Source organism: Pinus tabuliformis, chromosome 3_2 (genome assembly GCF_031772625.1).
Source record: "Pinus tabuliformis cultivar Carrire ecotype Pingquan chromosome 3_2, CPIR1, whole genome shotgun sequence".
Lineage (NCBI taxonomy): Eukaryota > Viridiplantae > Streptophyta > Pinopsida > Pinales > Pinaceae > Pinus > Pinus tabuliformis.
In genome coordinates this window covers 444,932,453-444,958,410 of record NC_142302.1, presented here as the reverse complement: position 1 = coordinate 444,958,410, position 25,958 = coordinate 444,932,453, and the positions used below count along the sequence as shown (strand labels likewise).

The window sequence follows — 25,958 nt, the reverse complement described above, 5'->3', positions numbered from 1 at the left end:
TAACCCTAAGTGATTTTTGGGTAATCCCTAAATCCAATGGCTGAAATAGATTGAGATCTAGGGCTGAGATTAAATGCTCATTTAAATCTCACTTTCTATTTTTTAATTCACCCCACTGTAATAAAGACCCACTTAGTCATTTATTTCCGAAGTCACTTTTCCTTTCTAATTTTACATTGACTTTATTAAAGTCACTTTAAAATTAGAATTTAGTAACTTTATCACTTAAAGTCACTTTTAAATTAGATTTGACTTTATAAAAATTATAAAGTCACTTTTAGGAGAAAAATTAAATTCTTTTGGACACTTTTCCCTAGGCCAAAGATCAAAGCCTGAGGGAACCACCTATCCTCCGGTACCAAATTTCAACAGTATTTATTGGAGACTTCCTTAAGTCTGTGACCAAGATGTCCAGATTTTCCTATGTACAGTGCCCTGACCTCAAAATGCCTTGCCCTCAATAACAAGTTCTCCTCTGAATAATGATCGGAAATCTGTCCAGAAAAACAAGGTTTGACTATTTGTATAAATCCCAGATTGATAAAATCAGATGCTAGAATAATCCTTAGGTCTGCCTCAGGCTTGTCTCCAATGTCTGCCCCTCAAGAAGGGATAACACAAAGAAGCTAAGATGCACGAAGCGCCGAAACGTTTCAGAGTTTTTGAAATGTGTATGTTTAGAAACGTCACCTCTCAAAAACAAAAATGTCGGCTGAAACATTTGCCGAAACGTCATATATATAAATTATATATATAAAGAAATTTATAAGTGAGTAACACATTATCTTGCAAGCAAAAAGGGAATAAGACCCATAGATGACAATTTAGAAGGAAAACCAAGTCTATATTAACTCTCATAGAAGATTACATGATGATCGAGTTTCGACCAAGTTTCGACTGAGTTTCAGAGTTTCGGGTACGGGTACGACCCGAAACGCCTGGTTCCTAGAAGTTTCGTGCAACATAGCAAAGAAGTATTTTAAGCAATGTAAGAGATGAAAGAGATGTCCACAAAAATCTGCTTAACCAGAGCAAAAGCGACTCCAGATATACAATGAAAATTACCCTCAATCCAAGTGTTAATGCCATAGTGACTTAGATCAAACCCTAGAAGAGTTTTACTCTATCGACAGAGATGTATCATGAAATACCCTAGTGAAATCAGCTCCATATTTAACTTAAATTAAACCACAGAATTTTGTCTCACAATCAGGTCTCAGAGAAGATCCGTATTAGGCAAAAGACATCTCAGATATATTCCTCATTTAACCTCAAACCAACCCATGAAAGATACTGTACAACACATTCAGATTTTTCCTTGGAATAGGGTCAAACTCACCTTATTTATAGCTTCAGAAGTCCACGCAACAAGCTTCAGATCGTACATCAAATTTTGTACCACGTCTATAGCACTGAACTTGGATTATGCACTTTAGCAAAGACCAACTAATGATGCCTCAAAACTTTAGAGAAAGAATGTTCATAGTGAGTCAGGATTTACCTCAGATAACATAGCATAGTGACCTTGAAAAAACCTCAATAAGCCCTAGAGTAGTCCACAAAAGTCTCAGAAAATTATCTCAAATCCACGAATAAGAGAGTGTCTTCCTAATACCCTCAGACAATCCACATTAAATCACAGAGTTGCCTCTTTTTTCGCTGCAACAATGTTCAATTTGTTGCAGTAGGGATCCAAAATTTGCTACACTTCATCTTGTATGGTGCCAAGAATGTCAATAATGGAGACCCAAATTCAATGCCACTTGAACATTCTTCAAATGTTTATAGTAAGCCCTGAGAATAGGCCTTCCAACCATCAAAGATTACTTTTGAAAACCTCAAATTGCCACGATCAAACCAAAAATACACCCATAGTGAAGTCAGCGGATAACCTCAGGAAAATATGACTAATCTCCTGCTCAAAACGCTGAAAATAATTACCTTAGGACTTGCAGCGCTGTGGTGGAAGGTTACCTCAGAGAGGGCCGAAATTCTGCACACTGAAGGAGCCTTAGAAGTTAGAACAGTGCTGGTGCGATCCTTAGGCAGGCTGAGGATGGCCTCAGTACCCACAAGAAAAACCTAGTGAATATGACCAGATCTTCATAAAACTCAATCCAAAAGGGCCAAAAATTGCAGACATATACCTCAGTAAATACTTCCCTTCAACCTCAACGAATAGCAAAGAAAAATTAAAAATAAATTAATGCCAAAAACCCTTGAACTTTGGCCTACTTCAGATTAGGCATTCTGCTCCTTGCCACCGAAATTCGAGAGTGAATAAGCTTATTTTTGTAGCCTACTTGAGAGAAGCCGAGCCTCATATATATAGTAAATGAGGTGGCTTTTGGGGAGGGCCGACATGCCCAAAATAATGGAGCCGACCTGATAGAAAAGGAGGGAATACGACCTCAAGAATTTAAAATCTGAAATAATTTTGGAGCCAAAATTAATCTGCTTTGGAGGTAGACTAATCAATTAATTTTGATAATTTATCCTTGATAAAATCCTATTTTGACTTTGACTAGGATAGGTCCATTTTAATAGTAAATGTGGTGGCTTTTGGGGAGGGCCGACATGCCCAAAATAATGGAGCCGACCTGATAGAAAAGGAGGGAATACGACCTCAAGAATTTAAAATTTGAAATTCAAATTTGAAATAATTTTGGAGCCAAAATTAATCTGCTTTGGAGGTGGAATTATCAATTAATTTTGATAATTTATCCTTGATAAAATCCTCTTTTGACTTTGACTATGATAGGTCCATTTTAATCTAATTTTCTTGAATAAAAAGAAATTGCTTGTAGCATCTCCTTTTGGGGCTTCTAATCACAAAATGGGGCTCCAATATTTGAAATGTCATATCTCCTCAACCGTGAGGAGTGATGTGGTGTGCCACCTACCATTGGAATCAGCATGGCTAGGAGAATCAAATGAGGATGGTCATGTGATTAAAATCACTGTCCTTTGCATCCATTTTTGTCAACAAGTATGGGGCATCTAGGGTTATTTGTCATTTGGAGCTTCCATTCAATGCAAACTAGACGAATATTAAGAGCATTCAAGGACTAATGTTGGCATCAATGACAACACTATTGAACGGATACATGGGTGATATCAAGTCATTCAAATTTTGGTATGATCCTTATGGTTGGTACATAATAATTTTGGAATTAATAATTGATAAATATATGGTGATGACTGTATGCTACATGTGGTAGCATGCATTAGTAGAAATATACTGTAAGGTTATAACCTTACATATAGATGCAATGCTTAATAATTGTCTTTATTATTATAATGAGGTAAGTTACAAGTCATCCCTTGCAAAGTTGTCCTCAAAGCATTAAAAGTTTGATCTTTGATGAGGTGGAATATCAACAAACATAGAAGTCTTCACATTTCTCTTTTTTGGATAAAGGTTGGAAGTGACAAGGAGCAAAAACAGATGATAACGTTGACCATTTGGAGTCAACTTAATGACTTGGTGTTTATTGTGAAAATATCTTCCAACCATCAAGCACAAAGTGACATAAAAATATTTCAACAACACAACAGGCATGGAAGTTTGAAGAGAATTACCATGCATTGAAATATTTACTTGATGGCGTTTCCCAATGCATGTGATCTATGAACCATCAATGGCTTCAGTGTTTATATTGGATTGAGAGAAAGCCTCAATCAACGTGCCAATGAAATCATTGGCTCTGCAAACCAGTGTTGAAAAAGTCGGCATTGGCAAAAATCCGCAAGGGTTCTGAAAACATCGTTTCGGAAAAATCAGAGAAAAAATCGGGAAATTGCGGTAAACATAAAAAAATGCAAAATACATTATTTTTTTCTTCTTCATATTTTAAACATATAAAGCAACAACAAGATCAAATAAACACATTGGCACATAAATATGAAGAAAACACCGATATATACGCTGTAGTGGATGTCAAATAAAAATGATAAGTCAAAGGCGATAACGAATCCTGTTGATCCTTGATAACTGTCTAATCAAGAACTCAAATGTGGAGAACTAATACAAAATAACATCACACATATCAATGTATCTCATCATCACGAGTTATTTGTACAATGGAAAAACCAACAAAACTAGCAACTAGCTATCTGAAATAAGTGCCCTCTCCCCCTTTTACGGGAAAAGATGATGGGTTGTTTTCCAGGCCGCCCCTAATTGTAGAAGACCCTAGCCCTGCACCAAATTTCATATGATGACTGATGGGTATGGAATTGTGCTCTCCTAAATCTGTAGAAGGTAGTGCCCATGTTGCCACATTCTTCTCCACCTCCTCCTCATGCTTCCCTTGTTGTTGTACTACTATTGGTTCGTCTTCTAACCATGTAGGTGACTCCTCCATGATGGGAAGCTCATACTCCACACTCCACTTAGACAATACATCAATATTGTTTAAGGAAATGACATCCACATCTGGTGTTTTCTCCATTTGCTTCACCCATAGTCTGAGATTGTAATGGACATACACCAAGTCATTAAGGCGTGAGAACACTCCAACCTGTAAGAGTGTCATAAAAAAATTAATGAGTCTTGACTCTTGAGGGTCATAAATTACAATAAATGTAATTGCTCAGTTGAAGTTCAAAGTTATAACTTGTTGCGCTTCTTTGAGTGTATTTTCTTAAATACACTCTAATTGCGCTCACACCCTGAGGTGCTACAACTCTGATTGAGGATTCTAATGGCAAATTTCTGTAAATTTGGTGCCCTTGAACCATAGCTTCCCCACCAAACATCTACAACAAAATAATGAAAAGTTAACACATAATTAAACTTTCAAACAAAAATTAATTGAATTTAAAAAATCAAGAATTCTAAGTTAGTAAATTCTAATGAGTCATGACTTGTCACTTAAATGGCATGAAGGTGGTCCTTTCACAAGTAGCATTATCAAAGCCAAATAGTCCAACACCATCCCGATACGTCTCTATCTCGTGATTGATTTTGTTGTGAAGCACGAGATGAGGTACCATCCTATGTAGACAAGTATGGAGCCCTTCCATCACCTTGCCATCAAAATCAAAGTTGTATTTGCAGGAAAATGTGGGTTGAGGAAAAGTTTTGTTGCATGAATGGGTCGATGAAGCATCCCTGTCCATTGACTATCAATCACATTCCATAACATCATGTGTTTATTAGACCCAGGGGAAACCTTGTCCGCATAATAAGCTCGAATAGTCTCTTTGGCCCTATCCATAGCCTCATACAAATAAGCCATTGCCGGCTTATCACTATCTAACAATATCAAAACTTTTATTATAGGTTCTGTAATTGAGCACACTTCTTCTACTCCTCGCCAAAAGGAGTCGGTGTAAACCAATTTAGCAATGATTCTCCCACCCTCTCTCCAGCTGTATCTACAATCACGCCACTCATCACAAATAAACATTTGCTTCAACTCAAGCTAACATTGAAGCAAATACTGAAGAGTAATGAAGTTGGTGGCAAAACATGTGATTGCAGGATGTTGCAACTCCTTAATTCTGGTGCATCTCCTCATGAGGCTAAGAACAAAAGCATGGTTACATATGAACTTGGGGATGTTCCTATCCATATCAATCACCTCATTGATGAAGGAGAGTTTCCCCATATCCTCAAGCATCAAATCGATATAATGTGCAGCACATGGAGTCCAAAACAATGAGCGATGTTTGTCCATAAGCATCCTACCAACAACCACGTAATTAGTTGCATCACCTATTATGATTAACACCACATCATGCAAACCAATCTCCTGGAGGAATCCATCTAACAACTCTTTTATCAATGCCGCATCTTTTATATGTGCTGATGCATCCATTGTTTTAATAAACATGGTACCTCTAGGACAATGTACCAAGAAATTTAGAAGGGTCCTACCCTTCCTATCTGTCCAACCATCAGACATCATTGTGCATCCAAAGACCTCCCATGATTGCTTCAACTCTGCTAATCTAGAGTTGATGTCTTTTCTGCTTGAAGGATTGACCCCAACAATTTCTCATATGTAGCACTTTTCCCCATATCATCAAGCTTCAAATCGGTACAATGTGCAGCGCATGGAGTCTAGAACAATGAGTGATGCTTGTCCATAAGCATCCTGCCAACAACCACATAATTAGCTACATTACCTATTATGATTAGCACCACATTATGCAAACCAATCTCCTGGAGGAACCCATCTAACAACTCTCATATCAATGTTGTATCTTTTATATGTGTTGATGCATCAATTGATTTAATAAACATGGTACCTCTAAGACAATGTACCAAGAAATTTAGAAGGGTCCTACCCTTCCTATTTTTCAAACCAGCATACATCATTGTGCATCCAGATTCCAAAGACCTCCCATGACTGCTTCAACTCTGTTAATCTAGAGTTGATGTCCTTTTTTGCTTGAAGGATTGACCTTGACAATTCCTGTAATGAAATAGAGTAATTATGCCCTAGGGTTTTCCTATGACCACAACACTTTTTCCTAGTTCCACAGTTAAATTTGATGCAATTGTCAATCTGTCTTGCCTTTCCAATGATACAAAGAGTAAAGTGCCATACGACAGTTCAATCTAACCATGCAATATATCTTTTCCCGATAGAAATGTATTGTTCAACAATATTCAAACCCAATAATGATGAACACACAGTCCCAAACAACAACTACAACCTCCGCAATGATTAACGACGAATCCATACAATTATCAATTGCCCTAACTAGGGCTCACAAATTGGAAACGAATTTGGTTCACAACAACTGTAGGCTTCCTTACTATTGCTAGACCACACAATCACTGTTTAATCACTTCTTGTTCTATTGCAGGACCTTTGTTGACTTGTTCAGACCGCAAATTTGTTGACCTCGGAGAGGCTCCCTTTCCAGCCACAGATCACAACTTCCCATGTTCTGGTTTCTCCTTACACCTGTCCAGCAAGGTAAATGTCAAGTCACTAGGCCTCCCTTCCTTCTTCGTTGGTCACCTAAGGCAATCGACTTCAAAGGATTGAGCTTGGTCTATCCAGAATGCTTCAAAAAACCCTCCGGCTAGGGTTCGCCACAAGCCCACTACCCTTCCTGCACTCCACAAGACCGCTTGCTTCAGGAGGTTGGTCCATTGTAGCTTTAAACTTTTCTTTTACCGAGCTAACTCCATAATGGGACCGAGAACCATATTTAGGGTCTTGCTACCCTTCAGATGAATTCCTGTGCATAGAACAAACAAGAACAAAACCTCATTATTCCCTTAGCAAACCTTCCCATGCCCAATCAGAACTTTGCTTCCTCCTTAAGATACCCTGTGCCAAAACAAAATAACAAGAACCCTTATGCCAATACCAAAATTCTCAGTAGAATTCCACTGCGCCAATAAGAATCGCGTGCCCAAAACAATTGTCAAATTTCACAAAGCATTGTTATCAATCAAAATCGAGTCTTCTAGAATTTCGCTTCCCCGAACAGGGAATTGTCACCAATCGATTTGTTGTTCCAACAGAGATGGATTATTACAAAATTCGTTATCCTCCTATGAGTGGTTTTTTCCTGTGCCAAGACAAAGGAAATAAAATAGAAAAATGTCAACTAGGGTGGAATCTTCACCATCGAAATTGACAAGAGAGAATTAGGGTCTTAAAACCCTTAGAGCTAATGCTCAAGAAACCAATAAGATGATCCACAATTGATGCTCCAAAATGAATTCAATCCTCCTTTATTTATAGGTTTCCTTGAGGGGTTTCATCTTCTTAATTAGTTGAGTGAATCTTACTCAAAACCTCAGATTTGGGTTTTTTCAACTAGCTGCCCCAAAACTTGCCCAACAATGGGTATTTTGGGGTTTTACCCCTTTATGGAGGACTATAGCCTACACGGATAGATAGGCTAGTTCGTCCCTTAAGTGATTGGGAACATTACAAGTGCTTGTCCATAAGCATCCTACCAACAACCACATAATGAGCTGCATTACCTATTATCATTAACACCACATTATGCAAAACCAATCTCCTAGAGGAACTCATCTAATAACAACTCTCATATCAATGTTGCATCTTTTATATGTGTTGATGCATCCATTGATTAAATAAACATGGTACCTCTGGAACAATGTACCAAGAAATTTTGAAGGGTCTTACCCTTCCTATCTGTCCAGCCATCAGACATCATCATGCATCCAAGGACCTCCCATGATTGCTTCAACTCTGCTAATTTAGAGTTGATGTCCTTTTCTGCTTGAAGGATTGACCCGTACAATTCCACATATGTAGCACTTTTGTACCCTGGGCCCATAACCATAGTTTTAAAAACCGGAACTAGTGACGGGATTGGTCCACCTAATCAATTGGGTTTCAATTCGGAACCAATCAAACCGGGACGGGTTAGATCTCAATGAACCAATGTTGAAAAAACACATGAAATAATTATTTTTTAATGAAAAAAAACTGTTTTTAAGATTTAAACCCATGATTCCAAACCAATAGGCACAAAATATGCAAAGTTTGCTCATATATATACCATGTAAAGGTGAATATATCAAAATGGCACGAAGTGCAATACATATCAACTACAAAATATATAATCAATGAGGCTCTAATGGCCTCTAGAGTCAAAAAACAAATCCTACAAACTATGGGGCCACTGGCCTACTACAAGTCTACATATATGATATTAGTGATCAACATTATCACTTGAAACTTCTCATCATGATCAAACTCAGTTGGTTGAGTCTCGACTCCCAAACTTTGCAATTGCTTGAGTCACAAACGTCTTTGCTGATTCAGTAACTTGAGTCTCAAACTTTTTAAGGTATTTTGCTCTAATATGCCCTATTATTTCATTTGGTGCTCCACATGGCTTTACATGGCCTCCTATCCCAACCAAGTGTTGCTTGAACTTGTTAATACCTGCTCCTTCAATGGATTTTTGGCAATATTTGCAGATCATTTTTCCATTAATCAGATCATAATGACCCCATGCAATATCCTTAGTTTTTGGAGGCATGATGACTACTGCTTAGCTCAAACTCTCCGTTGTTCCACTACTCCAGCAAAAACTCAACACTCTCCAAGCTCACAACAACTCCAAATGAGATGTGTGAGGCAAATAAGAGGGGAGACCTCCTTTTATTGGCACAGAGGGGTTGTTTTTGGAGGGAAACAACCCTTATTTTCCCTCCAAACCACCTCACAAGCCCCCAAGAATGCTTCTTGTGGGTCTGCGATCGACGTGGCAATGAACCAACCAGTTTATGATGAAACCGACCGGTTCCATCATAAACTGGTCGATTTATGCCCGATTTGTCTAAAAAAAGGGTGAATCAGGCGTTTGACCGAGTTTTTTCAGCGATTTAGTTGGTTTGGCCAATGTACTAGCCGGTTTGACCATTCTCCGGTTCAGACCGACCGATTTTTAATACTCTGCCCACAACAACAATAATATCACACATTGGTTGCCAAAATGGATTGTTTTAAGTGATACTGAGAGGCAAGTCACTCCAGAAAAGACACCTCCCCATAACCCTATCTGCTTCTTGCTTCTTCCTTTTTTTAAATCATTGAATTTATTGAAGGTTGTGCTCCAACTCTAGTTTGTGGAACAAAAAATGAGGACCTCCCACTACCCTCAACAGGTGAAGCTGTGGAGCCCCTCCCTCTACCCTTAGGTTCAGTCTCAGAGGTAGATAGCCCTGAATATCTGTCTGCACGTTCGACCTTGTTTGCAACTGCTGCTTCTTTCTTTTTGTCCTTTGCATAAATTGCATCATGTACAACTCTCATAAACTCCAAGCTAGATTTAAAACAAAGCTCAACATCATGTTTGGGGATTTTAGGCAGATGGTATTTCAATCGGAAAATATCTCTTGTCATATGCAGCCCCACACAATTTGCAATTCAGTATTTGTCATAGGCAACCCCACACAATTTGCAATTTAGTATTTGCCGGTTTGTCCCACCTTCAAGTTCTCCATACTGCCGAAATGGGTCTGTTGTTGCCGCCTAGCACACACACCTAAGTTAGTGAGAGAAAGCCCTTGACCCCAAAAGGTGTGGTTTTTTTGGAAAATTAAGAGATGGGGTTGTCACCTATTCCCAACTCTCTCCGTTAAATCTCTCTCCTAGGTAAGCTAAGGGGGGTGGTCCCTAATGAAAAGTTATATGATATGAGTTTCTAGGAGATTAAGTTAAGTGGAGTGTTTGTCAAAAATAACTTGTTTTCAAGAATTAAGCAAGCATATGAATAAATGAGAAAATTTCAATGATATATTCAAAGTATAGACTAGTGCCTTCAAGTAAATAACAATAGCTTGCCCAAAAAATGAAATCAAGATACAATGATAGACAATCTTGCAAAATCAAATGTTAGACCAAGATGAGCATATAAACATCAATTGCAACTATAAAGGAGATAGTACTTGAAAGTAAATGCTCAAATGACAAGATAATGACATCAATTACTCATGAGCAAAATGACCATCAAAGCAACAAATATATGAAATAACTTGAAATAGAGTTGCACCAATGAAGGATATTCCAAGTACAAGAAAGCTAATTGTTGCAAAAGTAAAAGATCCAAATACTTGCACTATAAAGCAAATGCTTCTTGAGAAAATGATGATATTTGCAAATATGACTCAAATAAATTCAAGATAGCATATATAGGAGAGTTGTATTGCAAGTAAAGTGAAATTGTGATGTAGAGATGCTCTTGGTTTATTTTATTAGTTGTATTCTAAAACAAAGTTTCAATTGAACTCGGTCCCCAGACCTCATCCTCTCCTAGCAATCCGGGTCTCACAATAAGGAGTCAATAAGGGTGGAGGGTTCCCAAAGTCTATACAACCAACTTAAGTTGAAGGTTAATTTTAGAAATGCCAATTAGCAATAAAATGTGCCTAAGTGAGATGCATGTAAGTTACTTGCACTTGAAATCTTGATAGCAATGCTTCCATAAATGAGGAAATACCCAAAGTAAAATTGCATCAATGACTTCAAAGTAAAAAAAATGATAGCTTAATGTGAACAAGTGAATTAAAGTGATGCAAACTTGAAAAATAAATTGTTTCAAGTAGGCAATGACAATATAATGCTCATGGGAAATATCAACAATACTTAAAATAACAATGTAGCAAAAGTTGACAAAAATGAAGCATGTACTCAAGTAGTCATGAAACAATTTACCAAACTTAATGGAAATGAATTAATAAACTAAATCAGAGCTTGCCAAGAATGTAAAGTGCTTGCATGTAAAGAAAGATTTGTTCAAGGTAAAGCGTTAATTTGTAGCTCAAAGCGACAATGAAATGAAGGATGCAAAGGTAAGTAAAATTGTAGCAAACTTAATTTAGTGAATGAAATGGAGTTTTGAGGTCGTGTTAATTCCCAAAATTTACCATGTGTGAATGAGTATTAGCAAATGGAAAGTGCATGCAAGAGAAACTAAATTGTGAAAGTTAAGAATGCAAATCAATCCACCCACAAGAGTCCTCCTTCTAAACGAGGAGGTGGGATACCATGGGATGAATCCCAAGCTCCCTCAAGACTGTTGAGAAATCCAAAGTGTGGCAGTTAAACGATTTCTCTTATTATGACATTATCTTGTGATGATTTTCATTATTAATATTAGTTCTTACGAATTATCTTTTCTTATCATCAAGACTAATGTCAAGCAACAAATAGAAGAAGACACAAGATGTAGGCACACAGCGAGGGGAAAACCCCACTCTAGGGGAAAACCCGGTCAAATTTTTTTCCTTCAGTAGATTCAAAAATGAGACGACCATGACCCTTACAACTTAGACTCAAGACTACCTCCATCCATAAAGTCAACCTCACCATTGTGCTTGCACTGAATCCTTATCACTGTGTTTGCACCGAGACTTCATCACTGTGTTTGCACTAGCACCGAAACCATTCACTGTGGTAGCACCAAAATCTTCCTCTGTAGTAGCACCGAAATATCCCCATTTCACTTCACTGTAATCCACATTTTTCTCTCAGAAAGGTATGCCAAAATCTGCATACTTCATTGTAATGTATGTTGCCTTCAGTGTTGTGGTGACTGCCCCAAACTCTGATCTCAGTCCTGTAATGTTCTGAGTTTCCTTACTTTATTCCACTGAAACTTTCTCTAAAATATCTGCACTGTCTCACTGTGATTACACCGAACTTCATCTCTGAAATACCGAACCTTTCTTCTGTGATTTCCGCACTTGTCTCATGAGTTCATCTCTGCAACTAAACCGAGTTTTTTGTGGTGTAGTGATGCGAAGACCTTATGCCTGTATATATAGTGGTTTGTTCATAAAATAGTTCGACATGGGTCCATGAAACGTTGTGTCTTCATTTAAGGTTAGGTCGACATGAGTTTGCTTATGGAAGCCGACTTGGTGATGAGTCCTTCGACAGCGAGGAGACTTTGATGGATGGTGGAGTCTTCAAACAAAATTGACTTTGACAATAACCTAAAGCCTACACTGGAGGCTTGACCTATAACAGTTAACCCAAGCATGAAACCCATGTTTTAACAAGTCAATTAAAATAATAATAGAATTCTTTTTGTTTTCTTTTGACAAATATATCACATTTTGAATTCAAGTACAATTATGAAGATCGGACCTAGTTACATTCTTCAACAAATACCAAGAATATTATTTTATTAGAGGTATTACAATGAGGAGAAGGCCTTAAAAGATTGCCCAAAAGATGAAGGAGAAACTTTTACGCGATCAGAACTATGGGAGCTAGATTCTCCTTCTTGTACAATGTGAAAATTTGACAACCAAAGTAGCTAATGAGACCTCCTCAAAATCTGAAAAATACAAGGGGAAAATTAGCCTTAAGAGGCCCACGACCTAGCTTTATGTGTTGCTCTCAAAATGAGCTTGGCCTTGCAGAAAATGAGGGATTCCAAATGCTCACAGACTCCTTGGGAAATGATCCAATCATGCACCAATGAGTTTTGCAAACACTTGTTATGAGTTTGTAGAAAATGTCCCTAAAAAATCCGCTCCAAATGAATTATCAAATCCTCCAAATATGGGCTGCAATACAAGAAAAATATTAGTGGACAAAAGTCAACGAGATGAAGTGTATATGTACAATTATAATTTACAAAGGCCTAAGCTAAAGAGTGCCAGTGAACGCTCCTCTTTGATTAGCCATTTTAAATTCTTAGATAACAAATGAAAGCAATTGGAGCACAACGTTCAACAAAAGTGATTTAAATTCAAAAGTACTTGGCTTGTGTACAAGCTATGTCCTGAAACCACTGCAAAACCATAAGACAGGACTGTGAGGGCTCAAAGAACAAATGAGAGCTCATTTGAGAATGTATCAAGAGTGGGTTGGTCTTTCCAAAGACTTCCCCTAACGCTTGATTCTTTGATCCTAATAAGATGTTCTCTCTACAAAACTTCAATCAAGAATTAATTCCATATAGGTAAGCAATAAAGAATGATAAGAAACTCTAGAGATTTATTTGAAACAACTAGAGCATTCTATACCTAGAGCATACTTTTAAATCAAATGTCAATTCATGCTAGCTCTACATTAACAAATCCACAAGAGCATATGAAAAGAAATTAGATCGAAGCACGAGGAAAAAGAATTATATCAATGATCAACAATTCATCGCACTCCAAAAGGAGGAACACCTCATGAATGAAACCCCATTGTTTATTGATATTTCTGAAAGTGTACAAGACAACATTGTTTCCACAAGCACAATAGCTTGTAACAATGATTACATAGTGAGAGCCCATAGCTTTATTATATAGAAGCTTCAGAGCCAATCCCAAGGAAACTTGTGACAATCCCAAGACAAATAGGTGACAATCCCAATGCTCTTTCATGCAAATTCGAATTTCCCAAGTGGCAACTTGATTTCTTCCTTAGAGGTCCACGCAATCCTTGATGAGGGAGCTCGAATTAGATGAGAGGACATGTGGGAGAGTGAAGTGGAGTGGTAGCAGACCACTCTCCACCTCACTCAAGTAAATTCTAATCCAATCCAAAGTCAACTCATGATATCTCCTTGAAGCTCGAGTTAACTTCCTCAAATCGTGGATCTTGTCACTGGAACTTCTTGTCTTCTCCACAAAAAATTTGATCTGTGGCTTATGTGGAGTCCACATCACTTGTTAACTCAACGTTGACCTTTAGATGAATTTCCACCTCATTTTCACATCTTTTGAGCATGTGTGGATATTTATTTTTCTCCATTTATTTAATTGATGGGTTAATTTATTGCCACATTTTCCACAAAACTTAGGAAAAGTGGGTTTTGAGGGTCTAGAATTTATTTTTTACCCCTCAAAGTGTGTTATAATAGAAAGTTGAGGGTGAGAGGTATAATTTTGAGCACACATGTTCCATACAAATTCTCTAGACATTACTTATTACATTTTACATTCAAATTTTATTCAAATTTCCGCCTTTCGGGAAATTTGAAAAATTTAAAAATTAACCCCTAGACCCAATCAAATTTCATGAAATTTTATGAGTGATCTAGTATGATAATATACAATGACTCTAGACACTAGGGCTCACCCAAGACCTCGTCATCAAGTCACACTTCGACTTTGGGGTTATGCTTGGAAGAAAAAACTCAATTAATTATTAAGTCCTCAAAAGTACCTAATAATTAACCAAGTAAAAAAAACCTCCCAAAGTAAACTCAGTTGATGACAATGTCCCAACTTACCTAGGTCTGTTACAAGACTCAATTCATCACACTAGCATCACTTTACATCATCTCTGTAGGGTTTGTGGAATTTGAGTACAACATGAGAAGAAGATGAGAAGAAGTAATAGAGTTAAAAAGACTTTGATGATATAGTGAACTATGAAGGTACAGGAAGCTTCTGACGTTTCCTTGGACATGGAGCCATAAATTTTTTTTCAGGTGCAACCTTAGTGGTCAACATTTTTGCTCCACATGGGGATGCGTGCTAAATAGGAAGTGATAGCATGCAAAGATCTGGAATCTGCATCCACAAAAAAACATATATCAGTAGTGTCCGTTCAAAATATCATCATATAAAATCAAAACTCAAATGAAATACTAGCACATGAAATGGAAATTTATTCTAATAGCATAAATGAAACTACTTTAACAACATAAATAACAAAGAGTAGAGTTAGAAATACATTACAAAAGATGGCCCATGGCATCAAATGTTCTCAATGAAGTTCATGCTGAGAACCTGCTTACTTTTGGGCAAATCCATGGGTTGCTTTTTTGATGTGCCCTGCCCAGTTCTGAATATTTTAGGAATTTGGTCCACCCCAACAATGTGTTGTATATGGCCATCAAGTTTACCAAATCCTTTCCGTTTTTTTTTCTCTTCTTCTTAATAAACTGGTATGCTGATGTTGATGCGATCAAAGCAAACCTTTCTGCTCGATCTTGAAAATGCTTAGATGGAAAATTTGAAGTATCCAATGCTTTTGTGAGTTGCTTCACGTGTCTTGCATTAGACCAAAACTAACAACCGTAAGTTTTAGTGAAGGCCATGAGTAGGAGAAGGAAATTGGAGAATGCATTTTGAAGTGTTGCTGAAAGAAGGAAAGCAGGATCTGATGGAAGAATATGTTGCTGCATGAGAAAGGAAAAACATATGATTAAGGAATCTTTTGTCAAAGATTCGGTTGATAGTCCTAACTATGAAAAGATGAGAAGCAACATCCAGTTGTCTGAAAGACCCTGGAGGTTTGTATTTGATTATGTACATGTGAAAGTATATTATTGATTGGGGTTATGTTTGTACAGGTGAATCTCTCAAAGGGTTTGATAGCATGCTGGTTACCAATCAGTTTGATTGGGAGAGATTGACGATTCTTGATCTACCGGATCAAGGGTGTTGAGGCTTTGTGAGTGAAGCATTGCCTGGGAAGACATTTGGTTGACACTTTGTGTTGATGTTTGAAGTTGGAAAGGTGGTGTTAATCCAAGAGCTCTGTTTTGGATACACACCTGGATTCTTGGGTTGATGGTTAGCAAGTAAGCTTGAGGGTACCTAAAGGGGCTGAAAGCTTGAGTGCATATTAGTCCCACCTGGATAGATTGCCTTGGTCAGGAATCTAGTCCATGGAATTGCAGTGCCTAAAGTTCTTCATGGTTCATATAGTTTGAGATCTTCCATTGTATTTGTACATTATGAATACCTCCCTAGTTAAGAGGGAGTGTGGAAATGTAACTATGTTTGGTCTTCAATAATGTACTTGAGTCATTATGTAATGTTCTTATCAAAAGAATAAAGAAAATACTTTTTATTACTATTATTGTGACTTATTAAAGCATGGGTTTCATGCTTGGGTCACCTTGTTTTAAGTCAAAGTCCCCATTGAGGACTTCTAGGATTTATTCCGAGTCTATAGAGTTATTGTACATTTAAAATGACCCTTTTTGGGTTTTGAATCACGTAAAAATGTAAAGTATTGAGTCAAATATGAATTATGTAACCTCCACATCATGTCGGCCTAAGAGAAGATCAAGTCGGCCTAAGGACCCTATTCGACCCCACAAGAAGCCTATAAAAGGAAGGTCATCGAATTCATTTGGATCATCATTCTCTCATCAAGTTCGAACTCTCTTGTAGCTGGGAATAAGTGAGAAAATTTCCTGTTGCTGGGTAGAAGTGCGAAGTTCTCTTGTAGCTGGGAAAAGGTGCGAAGTCTGTTGCTGGGGAGCTAAAGTGAATGTGAGTTTGGGGAAGTCTAAGGAGACAAAGAAAATCGAAAATTTGGTCTCTCTCTCTATCTATTTCGTGCCCTAGATTGGGAGATCAAAGTCTTCCAAGTTTCACTATCGCCGGAAGCTGCTAATTGTCGTAAGTTGTGGCATAGTCGAAGTTGCTGGGAAGAGGTGTAAATTCGGGGAGGCTGACATGGTGTGGAGGGAAGGTCTGGTCTTGGTCTAGGGTGAAGAGTCTCAAAGAATACTATTAAAAGGAAGAATTATCTTGACTGGGCTTTCCCCTCGAGATGGGTTTTGCCCTAGCATGTGCCTACATCTGGTGTCTATTGTTTTATGCGCTGCTGCTTTTGGTAATTGCTTGATGAACTAAAGAAGGAAGATATAAAGAATAATAATAATAAGAAACATCACAAGTAATTATCAAGATCAAGAAAATCTTTACTGCCTTTTTGATTTTCTAACACTGACATGGGTGATAGATTAATCTCATACGTATTAACTTGATTCCCTTCAGTTTCCTTTCTATCCAGGTCACCTTCAATTAGCCATTTTTTAATGAAATAAATGGCCTCCTCATAATAAGATGAAGCTTGCTTCAATGGATTGGGAGGCTTATGATTTGTTTCTTTGTTATTTTCCCATTTGTCATTTGACCCACGCTGAAATTTCTGTACCTGTAATCCTTCCATTTCCTCCAGCCTATTATGAAAAGTGATCTGATTAGCCTTCATAACACTTATTTCCTTGGCATGATTTGCTTCCATGTTGTTGATTAACTGTACTTGTTTTTCTTCCATGGCAAACAATCTGTTTTGAAGAGTGGCCATTTGACTAGAATGATTAACCTCCATGGTAGTCATTTCCTTTGCATGATTTGCTATTAATCGCGTCTGATTGAGTTCCATGTTCTTAATTACTTGAGCATGGTTTGCTTCGATTGTGTAATCAAATGATTTTGAATAGAAGTCATCTGATTAGAATGATTGATTTCCATTGCCTCAATGAGTTGAGCTTGGTTGAGTTGCATATCTTTAATCATTTGAGTCAACTCCTTGATGAGATCCTTATCATTTTCATTTGCTTTCGCTTTTGCTTTGATATTTCTTTTGTCTCCATATTTTTCTTCAAAGACATCAATGATTGATTCTAGAGAATCGAAACAATTAGCAGGTAAGTCTATGAACCAGTCCAAAGCATTGTTATCTAATGAAAAGATGAAAAGTTTCATTTTAACGTCCTCATGGTTAATATCATGGCACCATTTGCTCACACAAAGGTGGAAATTCCTAAAGTGAGTTTCAGTACTAATGGCATTGTCACCTAGAAAACTAGGCAACTCTTCAATAGCCTCGATGGCTTCATTCAGAATAAAATTCGGATAGCCTAGAATGTTAGCAAAATCACAAGGGGCGAACAAATCATTCATGATGTCATGCTCACTTGACCCTGAAAGAACAAATGGATACTAGAGAGAGGGTCCTGTCCAAGATTAGCAAGAAGACTACGAGAAAAAGGCTCCTAGCAAAAATCCTTGCAAAAAATGGAATAAGTGGAGTCGCCACTTGAACAAGAATCTAACTCTAAAATCAAACATGCAAAAACCAAAAGTTAGTTGTATTCCAGGTACAAGAGGACTTGTCCCCGACAATGGTGCTAAGAAATGTTGTTGCCGCCTATCACACACACTTAAGTTAGTGAGAAAAAACCCTTAACTCCATAAGGTGTGGTTTGGTGAAAAAACTAAGAGATGGGGCTGTCACCTATTCCCAACTCTTTATGTTAAATCTCTCTCCGAGGTAAGCTAAGGGGGGTGGTCCCTAATGAAAAGTTATATGATATGAATTTCTAGGAGATTAAGTTAAGTGGAGTGTTGTCAAAAATAACTTGTTTTCAAGAATTAAGCAAGCATATGAATAAATGAACAAATTTCAATGATATATTCAAAGTATAGACTAGTGCCTTCAAGTAAATAACAATAGCTTGCCCAAAAAATGGAATCGAGATACAATGATAGACAATCTTGCAAAATCAAATGTTAGACCAAGATGAACATATAAACATCAATTGCAACTATAAAGGAGATAATACTTGAAAGTAAATGCTCAAATGACAAGATAATGACATCAATTACTCATGAGAAAAATGACCATCAAAGCAACAAATATATGAAATAACTTGAAATATAGTTGCACCAGTTAAGGATATTCCAAGTACAAGAAAGCTAATTGTTGCAAAAGTAAAAGATCCAAATACTTGCACTATAAAGCAAATGCTTATTGAGAAAATGATGATATTTGCAAATATGACTCAAATAAATTCAAGATAGCATATACAAGAGAGTTATATTACAAGTAAAGTGAAATTGTGATGTAGAGACGTTCTTGGTTTATTTTATTAGTTGTATTCTAAAAAAAGTTTCAATTGAACTTTGGTCCCTAGACCTCATCTTCGTCTGGAAATCCGAATCTTACAATGAAGAGTCAACAGGGGTGGAGGGTCCCTAAAGTCTATACCAATGTGCAAAATGTCGAAGTCGGGATTAATTCGGCAAGGGTCCAAAAGTTGAAAAACTCGTTAAAATCAGGAGTTTTTTGAAAAAGTCGGCAATATTAAAAAACACAAAAATATTCATTTTTAATTTTTTTTTTTAACATCTACAGTGTCCAGAACATCAAATAAATGCATTTCCACATAAACATGTAAAGAAAGCTAATATATAATATGTATATGAAGTCTAGTGCTACATCACATATCAAAATAGTGGAATCAACTCCTGAATCTTGAGTCTTGTCTGAGTCTCAACTCTTAAGACAGCTGACTTTTTGGGTCGACTCCCGATAAAATCGGGCATATAACGAATAAATCGCGTTTTTCCGTTTTTGAAAAAGTTTGCAAAAAATCAGAGGATTAAATTGTTTTGTTGAAAAAATCGCAATTTTAGGATTTGATCTCGATTTTTTGCAGACTTTTTCCACATTGATTATATACAACCAACTTTAGTTGGAGGTTAATTTTAGAAATCCCAATTAGCAATAAAATGTGCCTAAGTGGGATGCATGTAAGTTACCTGCTTTTGAAATCTTGATAGCAATGCTTCCATAAATGAGGAAATACCCAAAGTAAAATTGCACCAATGACTTCAAAGTAAAAAAAATGGTAGCTTAATGTGAGCAAGTGAATTAAAGTGATGCAAGTAAGTTGCTTGAAAAATAAATTGTTTCAAGTAGACAATGACAATATAATGCTCCAAGGAAATATCAACAATACTTAAAATAACAATGTAGCAAAAGTTGACAAAAATGAAGCATGTACTCAAGTAGTCATGAAACAATTTACCAAGCTTAATGGAAATGAATTAATAAACTAAATCAAAGCTTGCCAAGAATGTAAAGTGCTTGCATGTAAAGAAATATTTTCTCAAAGTAAAGCATTAACTTGTAGCTCAAAGCAACAATGAAATGAAGGATGCAAAGCTCAAGTAAAAATGTAGCAAACTTAATTTAGTAAATGAAATGGAGTTTTGAGGTTGTGTTAATTCCCAAAATTTACCATGTGTGAATGAGTATTAGCAAATGGAAAGTGCATGCAAGAGAATCTAAATTGTGAAAGTCTATAATGCAAATCAATCTGCCCAATAGAGTCCTCCTTCTAAATGAGGAGGTGGGGACCATGGGATGAATCCCAAGCTCCCTCAAGCCCAAGAAGATTATTTTACTAGAGGTATTACAATGAGGAGAAGGCCTTAAAATACTTTCCCAAAAGATGAAGGATAAATTTTTACATAATCGGAAATATAGGAGTTAGATTCTCCTTCTTGTACAATGTGAAAATTTGACAACCAAAGTAGCTAATGATACCTCCTCGAAATCTGAAAATTACAAGGGGAAAATCAGCATTAAGAGGCCCACGACCTAGCTTTATGTGCAACTCTCAAAATGAACTCGGCCTTTCAAAAGATGAGGGACTCCAAATGCTCACGGCCTCCTTGGGAAATGATCCAATGATGCGCCAATGGGTCCTGCCAACACTTGTTATGAGTTTGTAGAAAATGCCCCTAAAAAATATGCTGAAAATGAGTTATCAAATCTTGCAAATATGGGTTGCAAAACAAGAAAAATATTAGTGGACAAAAATCAGCTAGATGAAGTGTATATGTAGAATTATAATTTACAAAGGACTAAGGTAAAGAGTGCGGGTAAACACTCCTCTTTGATTAACCATTTTAAGCTCTTAGATAGCAAATGAAAGCAATTGGAGCACAACGTTTAACAAAAGTGATTTAAATTTAAAAGTACTTGGTTTGTGTACAAACTATGTCTCGAAACCCCTACAAAACCGCTTTGTAAGATAAGACTGCGAAGACTCAAAGAACAAATGAGATGCTCCTTTGGGAATGTATCGAGAGTGGGTTGGAAACCCCTACAAAACCACTTTGTAAGATAAGACTGCGAAGACTCAAAGAACAAATGAGATGCTCCTTTGGGAATGTATCGAGAGTGGGTTGGTCTCTCCAAAGACTTCCCCTCACGCTTGATTCTTTGATCCCAATAAGATGTTCCCTTTGCAAAACTTCAATCAAGAATTAGTTCCATATAGATTTAGCAATAAACAATGATAAGAAACTCTAGAGATTTATTTGAAACCAACTAGAGCATTCTATACCTAGAACATATTTCTAAATCAAATGTCAATGCAAGATAGCGCTACATTAACAAATCCACAAGAGCATATGGAAATAAATTAGATCAAAACATGAATAAAAGGAATTATACCAATGATCAACAATTCATCACATTCCAAAAGGATGAACACCTCATGAATGAAACTCCAAAGTCTTTATTGATATTTCTGAATCGTACAAGGCAACAACATTTCCGCAAGCGTAATAGCTAGTAACAATGATTACATAGTGAGTGCCTATAGCTCTATTATATAGAATCTTGGGAGCCAATCCCAAAGCAAATGGTGACAATCCCAAGACAAATAGGCGAGAATCCCAATGCTCCAAGCAAATTCGAATTTCCTAAGTTGCAACTTGATTTCTTCCTTAGAGGCCCATGCAATCCTTTATGAGGGAGCTTGAATTATATGAGAGGACATGTGGGAGAGTGAAGTGGAGTGATAGGAGACCACTTTCCACCTCACTCAAGTAAACTCTAATCCAATCTCAAGTCAACGCATGATATCTCCTTGAAGCTCGAGTTAACTTCCTCAAATCATGGATCTTGTCACTAGAACTTGTTGGCTACTCCACAAAAAAATCGATTTGTTTGATTTGTAGCTTATGTGGAGTCCACATCACTTGGTAACTCAACTTTGACCTTTAGATGAATTTCCACCTCATTTCCACATCTTTTGAGCATGTGTGGATATTTATTTTTCTCTATTTATTTAATTGCTGGGCTAATTTATTGCCGCATTTTTCACAAAACCTAGGAAAAATGGGTTTCGAGGGTCTAGAACTTATTTTTTATCCCTTAAAGTGTGTCATTGTAGAAATTTGTGGGTGAGGTGTAATTTTGAGCACACATATCCCATACAACTTCTCTAGACATTACTTATTACATTTTACATTCAGATTTTATTCAAATTTCTGCCCTGCTGGGAAATTTAAAAATTTATTGACTCCTAGACCTAATCAAATTTGATGAAATTTTACAAGTGACCTAGTATGGTAATATACAATGACTCTAGACACTAGAACTCACCCAAGGCCTCGTCTTCAAGCCACACTCCGACTTTGGGGTTATGCTTGGAGGAAAAAACTCAATTAATTATTAAGTCCTCAAAAGTACCTAATAATTAACCAGCTAAAAAAAACCTCCCAGAGTAAACTCACTTGATGACAATGTCCCAAGTTACGTATGTTTGTTACATGACTCAATTCATCGCACTAGCATCACTTTACATCATCTTCGCAGAGTTTGTGGAATCTGAGTACAACATGAGAAGAAGATGAGAATAAGTAATAGAGTTAAAAAAAACTCTAATGATATAGTGAACTCTGAAAGTGCATGAAGCCTTTGACGTATCTTTGGGCATGGAGTCATCAAAAAAATTTCAGGTGCAACTTTAGTGGTCAACAGAGTCTAAGGGATTTGACATATTTGTAGTGAAAATGTTTAATGGACAGCTTCAAAATTCAACCCTAGGGCGCCAAAAACACAAAAAAATGCCATTAAACCCCCACTACACAAAAAATAACAGCCTCCTCATTTAAAAAATCAAATTTTTACAAATTTAAATTACATTATTTGCAATGAAAAATGGCAATAAGAGGGTGCATAAAAAAGCTAAAAAAATAATCAAGTTTGCTGTCCAAATATGGAGAAAACCCTTGCATTGGTTCACGGGCATAAAAATCATAGCAAATGACAATAAAAAAGAAGGAAAACATTGGTAGGCAAAGAGGCAAGCAAACATATGCCTAAATGTATGGAAAAAATCATTAACATGGGGGTATTTAAGAACATACCTATGAATGGAAGAAGTGAAGTCTGTCTGGTTGATTTGGCAAATGATCTTGAATCTTTGATCCACAAAAATATCTTTGTTGGTGATGATAATGGCTGTTTGGCCCTCAATCCCTCCTTGAAAATCACCACAAACTCTTCTCCTTCCTTCTCCAACAACAACAAAGCAAAATGACAAAAAAAAGCCCAAAATTGCCTTTCAAACCCCGCTGTTCCAGTGACTTTTTCTATTGCGGTCGAAAAATCGTGACTTTTTAAAAAAAGTAGCGACTTTTTCAAAATAAAAAAATCATGATTTTTACTTGGCGATTATTCAGGAGGGGGAAAAATCAGTGACTTTGCGATTTTTCATCAATTTTCGCTGATTTTTTCAACGTTGCTTTGAATCCCTTTTATTAAATTCGAACATGTATTTGTGCATGGATCTTTTTCAATATAGGCTGCCTTGTGGCACATTGGCTATTTCTTTAGGCAGATTTGTTTGCTGAATAAGAATCTAATTTACGTTATGCTGGTCAACTACTTGTGAAGATTTTATTATTTATATGAGATTTTTCTTATTGATTTCTATGTTTCTCTGATAATAGTTTTGTTGGAAGCTATGAAAATTGTGTATGGCTTCTAACAGAGATGAAGCTTCCGTGTGCAGATGTATCACAGCTATCATCGTTATCTCTGTCAGGTCGAAATAGCAAAATAAACTGGATGGTTGCCAAGTGGTTTGGGTTTGGATCTGGATCTGGATCGAGGCAATCAGTTGAGACTTAAATGTACAACAGAATTGTTTTTGTATATTGTGAGATCTGTAATTTTTCATTTTAGAAGTGTTATCAGCATGGTAACATTAAGTTTCTTGTGTATTTGTAATCTCCCTTTGTTTTCAAAAGGAAGCAGAGCAAGCATGAAATTGCTCTACCTCAAATACATGAAATGAGTATCATAGGGTGCATTTTTAATCAATAGTTAGGTCGCTCATCTGCAAGTTAGGGTTTTTTTGGTATTACTATTGGGGTGAAATTAATCCACAGCATACATACGATGGCAGTGGAACATAGCTGGAACTTTGAAGTCATGGTAGGTTGAATGATGGAATTTAACACAAAATATGGGATTAACATTAACATCAAAGACACACACAAGGTCATAAGTTAAAATCATGTTCATTGTAAGCTATGCGAGAGGAATGTGAGTTGATTCGTGGGAACTTGCTAGGGAAAAATGGAATTTATCCGCTGCAGTGGGATAAAAAGACATCAATTGCATATATAAAACATTCTCTCTATTGTTGAGGAGTGGCTTTTATTGGGATGAAGCTTTTAATAAAACAAAGATTGAAATAGCACAACCATACTTGTTTTAGATTCATCTATTGTCGAGTAGTGGTTTTTATTGCATGAAAATTTTAATAAAACAACGGTTAAAATAGCACAACCATACTTGTTTTAGATTCATCTGTTATAAAAAGAAAGTCATGGGAAGCAAAGATGCATCAGAGCAATTATAGAGGTCATAGCTAGGCCATGTGAACAGAAAATAGTATCCACAGACCAAGGAATGCTTTGAAACGTTGGTACAACTCCACATGTATGTTGGCAAATGTAAAAAGGTGAGCTTTGTGTTGTACAATCTTGAAAGTTATAAAGTACATGGTAAATAAAAGGATTTAAAATTCACTAATAAAGTCTCCATGGACAAGTGGTTATTCCCAACAGAAAATAAGCTACAGTAATATCTTGCTGATATGAATTTAGAGGGTCTTTTAAAAAATGAGGCTTATAGTCGTGGACTTTGTGTCATAGTACCCTGTAAAAGGTTCAAGGGAAAAAAAAACTAGAATAAAGGTTGAAATAGCACAACCGTATTTGTTTTAGATTCATCCATGCTAAAAAGGAAGGCATGGGAAGCGAAGATGCATCAGGTCATGTATGGAGGTCATCGCTTGGCTCCATGTGAACAGAAAATTAGCATCCACAAACTAAGGAATGCTTTGAACCATTGGTACAACTTCACATGTAGGTTGGCAAATGTAAAATGGTGAGCTTGGTGGTGTATAATGTTTAAGGGTATAAAGTACATCCTAAATAAAAGGATTTAAATTTAGCTACTAAATTCCCCATGGAAAAGTGGTTACTCTCAACAGAAAATAACGGATAGTAATATCTTGATGATATGAATGTAGGAAGGCTTTAAAAAATAATGTGTAAAAGTCATGGACTTTGCGTCATATGGCCTTGTAAAAAGGCTCAAGAAAAAGAAAAGTAGAACTTTGGAGCATTAAAAATAGAGGAGATAATGTCAATGGAAATGATTAGTCTTTGTTCTATATTAGAGATTAGAGAGGGCATAATTTATGTAAAATTGCAAAAACGTGACATCCTCATTCTTCAAATTAAATCTTTGAAGTTGATTCATATAATATTTGGTATATTTAAAAAATTACTCATCATAATGCTAGGATTTGTGTATGTTAGACTAGTTAATTGATATGGGGCAGCTATTTGTTCCTATGGCACATTCTTATAGATTGTTGCCATTATTCATTACTATGGCACATTCTTTTAGATTGTTGTCATTATTCATGGGACACTTCAATTTCTTTGACAATACCAACTAGTTTGTATTATGTACAAAAAATGACCATACCTATGAGGAGATTAGAAAGATCTCGATGCATAGCCATAATTGCATTTGCCAAAATTATGGTTGAGTTGTGCTTAGTGCAAGACATGTACTTCACAATAACATAGCAATAATTAGAATTTTGTAAAACAAATTTAGACTATAGCCCATCATCTCCTA

The 25,958-nt window shown here is 36.6% G+C and overlaps 1 protein-coding gene across 4 annotated transcripts in view; it reads left to right on the top strand.

Annotated features, from left to right (window-relative positions):
- The window catches only part of LOC149181216 (uncharacterized), a 134,464-nt gene extending 110,148 nt beyond the window's left edge, over nt 1-24,316 (top strand). For all 4 annotated transcript variants that reach the window (XM_089416495.1, XM_089416496.1, XM_089416494.1 and 1 more), the window contains exon 9: nt 23,809-24,316. In XM_089416495.1, the coding sequence (XP_089272621.1) occupies nt 23,809-23,927 (119 nt within the window). In that variant the 3' untranslated portion in view covers nt 23,928-24,316. The remainder of the gene's footprint in view (nt 1-23,808) is intronic.
- Nucleotides 24,317-25,958: the final 1,642 nt, after the last annotated feature.